Source organism: Frieseomelitta varia, unplaced genomic scaffold, assembly GCF_011392965.1.
Source record: "Frieseomelitta varia isolate USP_RPSP 00005682 unplaced genomic scaffold, Fvar_1.2 scaffold_954, whole genome shotgun sequence".
NCBI classification, from domain to species: domain Eukaryota; kingdom Metazoa; phylum Arthropoda; class Insecta; order Hymenoptera; family Apidae; genus Frieseomelitta; species Frieseomelitta varia.
In genome coordinates, this window is record NW_025110761.1 from 294,790 (window position 1) to 304,552 (window position 9,763).

At 32.5% G+C, this 9,763-nt stretch overlaps 2 protein-coding genes across 7 annotated transcripts in view; one reads left to right on the plus strand and one right to left on the minus strand.

Annotated features, from left to right (window-relative positions):
* Positions 1-5,046, minus strand: part of LOC122538050 (protein-tyrosine sulfotransferase) — a 288,756-nt gene extending 283,710 nt beyond the window's left edge. For all 4 annotated transcript variants that reach the window (XM_043671780.1, XM_043671783.1, XM_043671778.1 and 1 more), the window contains exon 1: positions 4,746-5,046. The gene's annotated coding sequence lies outside the window, so the exon portion shown is untranslated. The remainder of the gene's footprint in view (positions 1-4,745) is intronic.
* A 634-nt stretch (positions 5,047-5,680) lies between these two features.
* On the plus strand, positions 5,681-9,520 carry LOC122538048 (protein MTO1 homolog, mitochondrial). Of its 3 annotated transcripts, none has more exons than XM_043671775.1 (10): positions 5,681-5,844; positions 6,865-7,099; positions 7,193-7,492; positions 7,575-7,751; positions 7,823-8,230; positions 8,306-8,478; positions 8,565-9,005; positions 9,076-9,179; positions 9,264-9,324; positions 9,391-9,520. In XM_043671775.1, exons 2-10 carry the CDS (start codon positions 6,889-6,891, stop codon positions 9,493-9,495), a joined length of 1,980 nt encoding a protein of 659 aa, XP_043527710.1. In that variant the 5' UTR covers positions 5,681-5,844; positions 6,865-6,888; the 3' UTR covers positions 9,496-9,520. The 3 variants fall into 3 exon arrangements, with proteins under 3 accessions (XP_043527710.1, XP_043527711.1, XP_043527712.1); XM_043671776.1 differs by lacking the exon at positions 5,681-5,844 and adding an exon at positions 5,943-6,158; XM_043671777.1 differs by lacking the exon at positions 5,681-5,844 and having other exon boundaries at positions 6,964-7,095.
* Positions 9,521-9,763: the final 243 nt, after the last annotated feature.

Genomic DNA, 9,763 nt, shown 5'->3' on the forward strand with positions numbered 1-9,763 from the left:
TAGAATGTCTCTATAATGATTTAGAATGTTTTATGCTTTTAATGATATAGAATGTCTCTATAATGATTTAGAATGTTTTATGCTATCGAATGTCATATATATTTGGTTATCATCGTCAAGTGGAAGGGGAAGAAGCATAGATGACCAACTATTGAATCTTGTTCTTATGACTTTTTTTATGTGAACTGTTGCTAGCTCATTGTCAGTTTGTCAAAATTGTCCGAGTTGGTCATCTAACGTTAAAAAATGAGAAAAGGAAGCGTGAATTAGAACCTATTCTTAGAACAATTATAGTCGATGATTTATACTCAACTTTGATAAATAGCCAGAGTTACGTGTAGTAACGTTATAACAGATTCTATTTCTAGTTACACGAAGCACACAGAGCATTCTAAGCAATTAGATAGCCGTGTGTTTTGAACAATCAAATACTACCTTAAAGTAATCGAATAATATTACCTAGCAGAACAGAATTTCAAATATGTTGGTTTAGACATAATTACGTGAACACGATTGTAAACTGCACTATCTATCTCTTATCCAGAAACATCCTCCAAAATTTAATTCCGTCCTTCCATTTCAAATTTCTCATACATCTATAGCTATAATACACTTTGTACATCATCCATGAAAATCTAATCCCATCCACTAGACTTTGAATTTCCACATTACATGTACGTATACAGCACAAGTACGTATCTCACAGCACAAGCTAATTTATGCAACTGTGGCAAACCACATATCTGTTTTGGATGGAGATAGAAAAAAATGTTACAGGAAAAAGATGAATGGTTCAATGTACACTACACGGTCACAATTTTTTTTTTTTTTTTTTTTTTTGGTGATGCAGTTTCTATTCAATTAAAATTCAATATAAAGGACGCAAAACAAAAATACAAAAAACTGAAATTGAAATATTTTGTGACAAATGTTTCAAATGAATAAATGAATAAATGAATTTTCTCATTTTATATTTTTGGTATCAATTTGTCACTTTAGATATTACGAGTTTCAGAATTCACGTTTAACAATAGAAACGCAATTTTCCCCTCTGTCTAACGTAAAAATTGTTCTCATCCATTCTAAACTATTACTCTTTTGCGTAGACTGATGAAAACATTCGATGTACATACAGAAAAAAGAAAGATTTAATTAAAAAGAAATAGTGCAGCTGCAAAATATACATTATATACATTATTGCATTTACAAAAAAGATATAATCTACTCTGTTCTCTAACATCTTTTTTTATCTCCAATCGAAAGAAGATGTCTGTACGTACCTGTTGTATATGTACCTATTTTTTACAATTTACAATCTATCGTGAAAGAGGAAATGATAATTATTAATTAGTTACTCAATTGAATTTTCACTAAAATTTCAAAACAATCCATTCGAAAATTTAATCCTACCATCGTCTCTTTAAATTTTCATGCCACGCTACAAGTTTTATAGTTTATAATCTGTTGTGTAACAAAGAACATTAAACGAAATTGAGAGCATGCAATCGATGTTGTCGTAAGCACAGCGGTCCCCTCGAAAAACAGTCAAGTTGCTTATGATTTTTCAAGCGTGTACAAACGTATTACGAGAGGGTGTAGCCATCCACGCTGTGTACTCACGTGCACTTCCTGATTTATGGAGGTGTATAGCGTTCAAATATTGGCAACCGGTTCATTTTACATATTCGGATACAGTGTTGACGATTGAAAATGCGCGTTTGCATTAGTGTTATTTAGAGCAAACATTTACGTGAAAAGCTTTTTGTTTGGCTGATTAAATCGATTAGGAAAAAGAAAGTTTACATTATGAACGTAATTTTCTAAATATACCAACGATGAGCAATTCTTGAATAAAATAACAAAAAATATCGAAAATTTTTCAGTGAGATTACGGATAACGATTGGATTTTATGGTTTCTTTCACGTATCAATTTGATTTTTTCACTTTTGTGTACGTATTTAACGCCTTGTTGATACCAATGGTGATAAATTTCCATGTAAAATGGAAAAAAATACTGAGAATTTTGTACAAGACATAAAAATTTAATGAAATTTTATCTGTCAACTTTCCCTTATCCTATTTTTTACTTATATCTTGAAAATGTTGACCAACAGGCAATAACGATGAATAATTCCTGAACGAAATAGAAAAATAGACATCAAAAGTTTTGAAATTTAACTTTCTTCTCCTATTCTTCCTATTTACGTCTACCAATTAGTGAATCACTAATTAGTGATTAACAAACAACAACAATAATTTCTAAAATAGATATCGAAAATCTTAAATAAAATGCAAGACGAACATGAAATTCAATCTTCTCTTTCTCTTCTTTTCATTTATATACATCTATCATCTTCTAGATACGACTAACACTGAATAGTTGTCACACAAGATAGAAAAGCGGAATCCGAAAGTTTTAAAATAGAAAAAAAATTTAGTTCTCCCTAGGGTACGACTAGCAAGACAGTTAACAACAACGAACATTCGAGCGACATTTGTTATCACCTAATTTGTTGCCAACGCAGACGTGGTAAGTTTTGGTGGCGTCGTTGGAAACGAGAGACGTGTCATTTAGCCGGTGTTCGAGATAATGAAATTTAAACGAAGCACTCGGGGGCGAGAGCGACCGCTCCAAAATTTCCATAAAGTTTCACCGGCGACGCGTGTGCACGAGTGCACGCGTGCGAGCCTCCAGGAAAATTTGTCGTCGGAAATAATTGTGAATTTCTCCCGGCGCGACACGTGTACACACGTTTCTGTATTTTTTTCGTATTTTTCTTTCTCTCCTTCTTGTTTTCTTTCATTGCTTTTCATTTATATAAGCAATTCTATGTACGTTTATTTTGGTCGATAAATCACGTCCTCCTTCAAACTCGTGTCATTATTAAAACGTCGATAACAGAGAGAAAAGCAAACCATTGTTCGGCTATATATCATAGGAGATACTGAACTAAATATTGATCATTTAATGCTAGTGAAGAATCTAGTATTTTACTGCGTATTGTACAGATACATAGATATATTTTATACATTAAGTATTATTATTTTTACATAAAATTTATCCGATCAGGATGTACTCCATTTCTGTAAATTAAACGTCATTTTTTCAACAATTTTTATAACATTTCTCAAACATGTTAATGGAAAATAAATATTTATACCACTGAAAAAAAAAACTAATAATTGCATGTTAACCTGATCTAGCCTAACTAATATAAAACGAAATGAAAATGTATTAACCTTGCTCTTTTCTTCATTACGATACAAAATGAATCTTATACTTCGATATATTATATTATTAAAATACGGATAATTTTTTAATATTTGATTTTTAATGTTCAATATAATTTGTACATTTCGTACTTGTTATAAATAGAGTATTCCAAAAAAAAATCTTTGAGATGTTTGAGGCGATAAACACTAAGAGATGAGAAGAAAGCAAGGTTAAAATTATTCGCATAGTTCGATAAAATCATAACCAAAGAAATCGTATCAAAATTGTTCTAATTTTCCACAGATTAAAGTCTCGTTACATATTAAAGTGAGTAAAGCGTGAATTCGGTAAATATCGCAATGGATTTGAACCGGATGCTAATGGCGCCGTTTCCTCAGTGGAGTCACGTGACGCGTAATAATTCGTCTATGAGCGTAAGCTATTCGTCACTGGGAAATATCTAACAGCTATTTTCATCGTCGTACCGGGAGTAAATATAATGTGCCAGCCCGTGACGATCAGCTTTATGGCGTATTAAGAACGGAGCAGCGTAAATAAGATGTTATTGAGAACAAACTGAAAACAAAACGTTTCGATCCCGTAGACCATTTTTGCCCAGTTGAGCTAATATTATTATTGAAACACTGAAAGTCACAAGACGCAAATGTTTCTACGCAATAACTAGCTTGACTTCGGAACACGGAGTTCTACGAATATAAAGTTTATAAGTTACAAGTCAACGTGACCTGTTTTAACGTAAGACTGAAAAAGCAAGGAAATCTATTCCTACAAAAATCCTAAGTAACTTATCTTATACGAGCAATTAATAGATTATTAAAATCGTTGAGGACGATAGTAGCTCTCATGGAAATTTTATAGAATCAATACGGAAACTATTGTTGCATATGTGACGTTGACACGCGTGACCTTGAACCTACACGCGTCTACCACGGAAACGGAGTAACTTTCAATAATGGATCAACTTGACGAACAGCTCGAAGCGCCACTGAATAATGCATCGATTGCTTAAGATTCGTTGCATTAGACGTACGCACGCTTATATGTATGTACAAGAATTATCTATCGTGGGATGTGACCTGCCACTCCCGTCAATCTCACGGTTCAAAAATTCTGGCTAGCATTTGTGACATAACCTATCACCGTTCCGCTTGGCGACGCACTAATCAACAATACACGCGGCTACTCGTTTTTCCCGTGCCAGAGAGTTACGTCTACATCGGGAATTCGTAAAACGAGTTCGCAAGTACGATTTTAGTTAAATCAAACCGAAATTCAAATCGAAAAGAAAGAAGCGAGGTACACGCGACTCCATACGCGTGGTATGGTCATTGACGCATCAGGTGTCAGTCACCTCGAAAGGGTACGCGAGTCTCACGTGTGCGCCTTGTACGATCGTCCTCAAGAGCAATCTCGAAGCACGTGTCGCGATTTCAATTATCTTTCCGCAAACGTTCTTACGCATCGCGTATACATCTGTATACGCTCGAACGGGACGTAATTAAAACTCACCAAGTTTTTCCTGGTAAACGCGTTGTGGCAGATTCTCCTTGCTCGTCCTTCTCTCGTCTCGTCGTTCTCTCCTGCTCGTCCTCGCCTTTCACTGTTTCGCAACGTGTCAGCGGAGGAATTGGTCGGTATACCAGATTCAGGGCAGCCACTTGTGTCACGAGTGCCGTGCACAATAATCACTACGACGAAACCGAGAGGCGAACAGAAATGTCGCACAACCGCACCGGTACGAACACACTACGAAACGCGGTACGAACACGACTGCTCCATACCGTGCCATAGATCAGCTGCTACTATCGTAGCGCTACCGCGCCGTACGGCACGCGCTTGAACTAAGTGGTGGGGGAAGGGCGGGAACACGCTAGTCAAATGTGATATTGGCCATGTTTCGAGGTCGAGAGCGTATCATCGATCCAAAATTGCCAATGAAAATAAAACCGCTGAAATAAAATTGTTGCCGATTAATGAAAAAGGTTACGTCTATTTTCATATGTCTATCTGCACATGTAAAACTAACGAGTCATACATGCATTTAATTAAAGTTTCAAACATAACATGGACCGACTCTGAATTTTAAATAAAGGATACCTTCTTTTGAAATGCTGGATTGTGGTAGATAGAAATATTTAAAAAATGTTTGTTAACATAACAAATTTAATTCATGTTTTATTTACAATCGGTAATACCTTTATTTCTAAATTATCGTTAGTCGATAAATGTTTTATTTGCAAATGTATCATCGTGATATCATTGATAATGTACATCTAGTATTGCCGCAGAATTTTCTTAAAAATTACTATTGTTTATTATTATTTTTTAAATTTAATTTTGTAATGTTCGTAAACATACCTAGTATTGGTAAGTGCTTCTTTAACAGTCATTACCACAGACGAGTCACAGACGATTGGCGGTTACAGCTTCTTTCTCGTAACTTTATAGTCTGTGACATAATAAAGAGTGACTTCATTCATGTGTCTTACAAATGAAGAAAGCATGGCGATATTTACTAATTATATATAAAAACATAAATATATAAATTGAAGTTAAATATTAATTATGAAAAGATATTTTTATAAACGAATGTTATAAACTGTCATAGGTAATATAATTTTCTCGAAATCGTGTTATTTTTTATTACATATATTATTTGCATTTTCCAGTTGTTTTATTTAAAATAGTATATTTCATTTGTAGCATTTATCGCATGCATTTATCTAAAAAAATAAGGGATTTGATCATTTTCGAAGATACTTCACTGACAACATAACCTAATATTTTGTATAGAATACATACATATCATTTCAAGCAAAACTGGACTGTTGAAATTAATTAAAAATTATGGCTTGTGATTCAAAAATAATGTGCTTTCGTCATTGTTGTTCAAAAAGTATATTTTGTAAAACTGTTCCAGAAGTTTGTCCAATTTGTCAATTATGTATAACAGATTATATGATAGTGCCTTTTCTTATTCCATTTCCATATACAAATGCAACATGTGAACCAAATTCCATAGTAGTAAGACCAGCTAGTGGTAATTTTTTAACCAATTATCATATTACAAATGATTTACATATAGGAATAACTAATACAAATGGATTCGTTTTTGAATATGATAGAGAAGGTTTAATATTGAATGATTGTTCAAAATGGACAAATTGTATTGCAATAAATATAATTCCTTCCTCTTGGGAAGATCAGTGGAACGAAACCTTAAAAGTAATGTTAACAGACTCAAAATGGAAATCTGAAAATTATAATGAAACTTCAATGAATTGTTTTAACTTTGTTATAGAGTTCATAAATAATTTGAAATATCCGAGCTTAAATTTTATGAATAAAGAAGCTATCTGTGAAATGTTAATATTACCAAAACTTAAAGATGCACTTACATATAATTTGTTATTTACAAAATTAAAAACTAATGAATTTTTTATATCTTAACAAAAATAGATTTTTCATATATTTATTCATTGTATGTGTATCATCATATATGTATTTATACATAGATTATTATATATTTGTATCTTAAAACCATGATATACACATGTTATATATTTATAATTATTACAATAAATAATTTAATATATATTTAATGAAATGCTTCATTCTTTCATCCTAGGATTAATAAAACTTTAAAGTTAAAATGAATCATAATAAGATCAAACTGCCTTTATTGGGCAGAAATTATAGACAAAGATTTCTTCAATTACTAAGAAATCTTTCATCTGACACTAGTCAATATAAATTTGATGTTATTGTTATTGGCGGTGGTCATGCTGGAACAGAAGCTTGTACAGCAGCTGCCAGAATGGGTGCAAATACGTTATTAGTTACTCATAAAAAAAGTACAGTAGGTATGAATTACATCTACAAGTGCACGAGTTTTATTTCTCTTTTAATATCAAAGATTAAAAAAAATTAAGGTATTTATCATAATAATTTTATAGGAGAAATGTCATGTAATCCATCCTTTGGCGGAATTGGAAAAGGAAATCTTATGAGAGAAGTAGATGCTTTAGATGGAGTTTGTTGTCGTATATGTGATGTTTCTGGAATTAATTATACAGTACTAAATAAAAGTAAAGGACCAGCTGTATGGGGATATAGAGCTCAAATTGATCGTGACTTATACAAGAAACATCTACAGAAGGAACTTTTCAATACACCTGGTTTAAAAATATGTGAATCTTCTGTGGAAGATTTAATTGTACATGGAGATTCTCCAAATTGCCATGGAATAATTCTTAGTATGTTTGTTCTTTTTTTCTTCAAATGGATATATGTTAATAATTTTGAAAAAATAAGATATTTATAAATTATACATCGTAGGAGATGGAACAAAATTATACAGTGACGCAGTTGTCATAACAACGGGTACTTTCCTAAAGGGTCAAATTAATATTGGATTGGAGAAAAGACCTGCCGGCAGGTTGGGTGATGAACCTAGCATTGGGTTAGCTAATACATTAGAAAGGATTGGCTTTAAAATGGGAAGATTAAAGACTGGTAATTACATCACATCTTGTATAATTTATTTACAAATTTTGAAAGTTATAATCTTTTAAATATTTTTTTAGGTACACCACCGCGATTAGAAAAATCTACTATCGATTTTTCCAATCGTATAATTCGTTACCCAGACGAGGTATCAACACCATTTTCATTCATGAACGAAACTGTTTGGTTACCTGTAGAAAAACAGGTAAACACTTATCTTACGTACACAAACGAAGCTGTCTCAAAAATTGTAAAAGATAACCTCCATTGTAACTTACATGTTACGGAAGAAATATCAGGACCACGGTATTGCCCAAGCATTGAAAGCAAAGTTCTTAAATTTGAAACGACAGAACACCCAATTTGGTTAGAACCTGAAGGTTTAAATTCATCTATAATATATCCCAGTGGATTATCATGTACACTTCCAGCAGAAAAACAAGAAGAACTTATTAAGTGTATTCCTGGACTAGAAAATGCAAAAATGGGTAAATCGGTTTCCTTTATATTGGATATTTTATGTTTCAAATTATATCAATACAACATTGTTGTTGTGTGTACAGTAAAACCAGGTTATGGAGTTGAATATGATTATATTGACCCAAAAGAATTAAATGTTACGTTAGAAACCAAAAGAATTCCAGGATTATTTCTTGCTGGACAGATAAATGGTACAACTGGTTATGAGGAAGCAGCTGCACAGGGGATTGTAGCAGGTGTCAATGCTGCGGCTAAGGTCTCTTTTATATATTATTTATTATAAATCTTTTTAAAGTAATAACGACGACAGTTGTCATTTTGTTTCGTTAAATATTCACTTAGGTTCTTAATAAAAAGCCATTGATAATAAGTCGTACAGAAGGTTATATTGGTGTTCTCATCGATGATCTTATTACACATGGTACAAATGAGCCATATAGAATGTTCACTAGTCGTTCAGAATTTCGATTAAGCTTACGACCAGATAACGCAGATCAAAGACTCACCAGAAAAGGATACGATAGTGGTTGCGTATCGGAAAAAAGAATGGAAAAAACAGAAACAGTTTTATCCAAATTAAAAGAAAATATAGAATTATGTAAAAATGAAATTCGTACGACTGCAAAGTGGAGTAAATTATTGGGTATTCCACGTCCTAAAAATACTGATCCTCGATCTGCTTTTGAGTTACTACAAGTTTATGACATTGACATATTTATCAAAGCGCTTCCAGACCGTTTTGGACACCTTGCAGATGATCCAGCCATTGCAAAAAGAGTAAAGGTAGCTTATCCTATAAAAAATGTTCTTAAATACAACTTTTTTTATAATAATCAATTATTCGAACATATAGATAGAGGCATTATATGCAGAAGGTATAAAATACCAACAGCAAGAGGTTAATGAAATTCGTAAAAATGAACAAATGTTTATACCATCATCTTTGTACAATAACTTGTAAGTTTAATTATAAGAAGTAGAAATTAATATCTATCAAATGTAGTTACCTTTATTACTAATTGCCTACTCGTTTCAATACAGGGGTCACTTGAATTTATCCTACGAGGAACAAGAAAAACTCTTACAGTTTCAACCATATACAGTAAGTGCATAAATAAATCTGCATAACTTTCTTGCACTTGTAATCTTGTTATTTTTTTCTCCATAGATTGCTGCAGCCAGTCGAATCCAAGGAATCACTCCATCTTGTATTTTGCGTTTAATATATTACATACGAAAGAATAGTCAAAATACAGCACTCGTAGCAAATTAACTGAAATAAATGACTTATTAAATTATATGCTTTATTTATTTGTTATCAACGACATATTCGTCTAATTGAAACAAAATAAAATTCATTGTTAAAACGTTAATTCAAAGTCGAGGACGACCCAAATTTTTTTATATGTCTATCAATCCTTGTCTTCCAAGGCTACACAAATAGGAGGTCGTTACTCTTATTTAACCATCGGATATACCGTGTCAATGACTGTCAATCTTTCTTAAATAGAAACTTGCTTACCGTTTGACAAGAATTATCG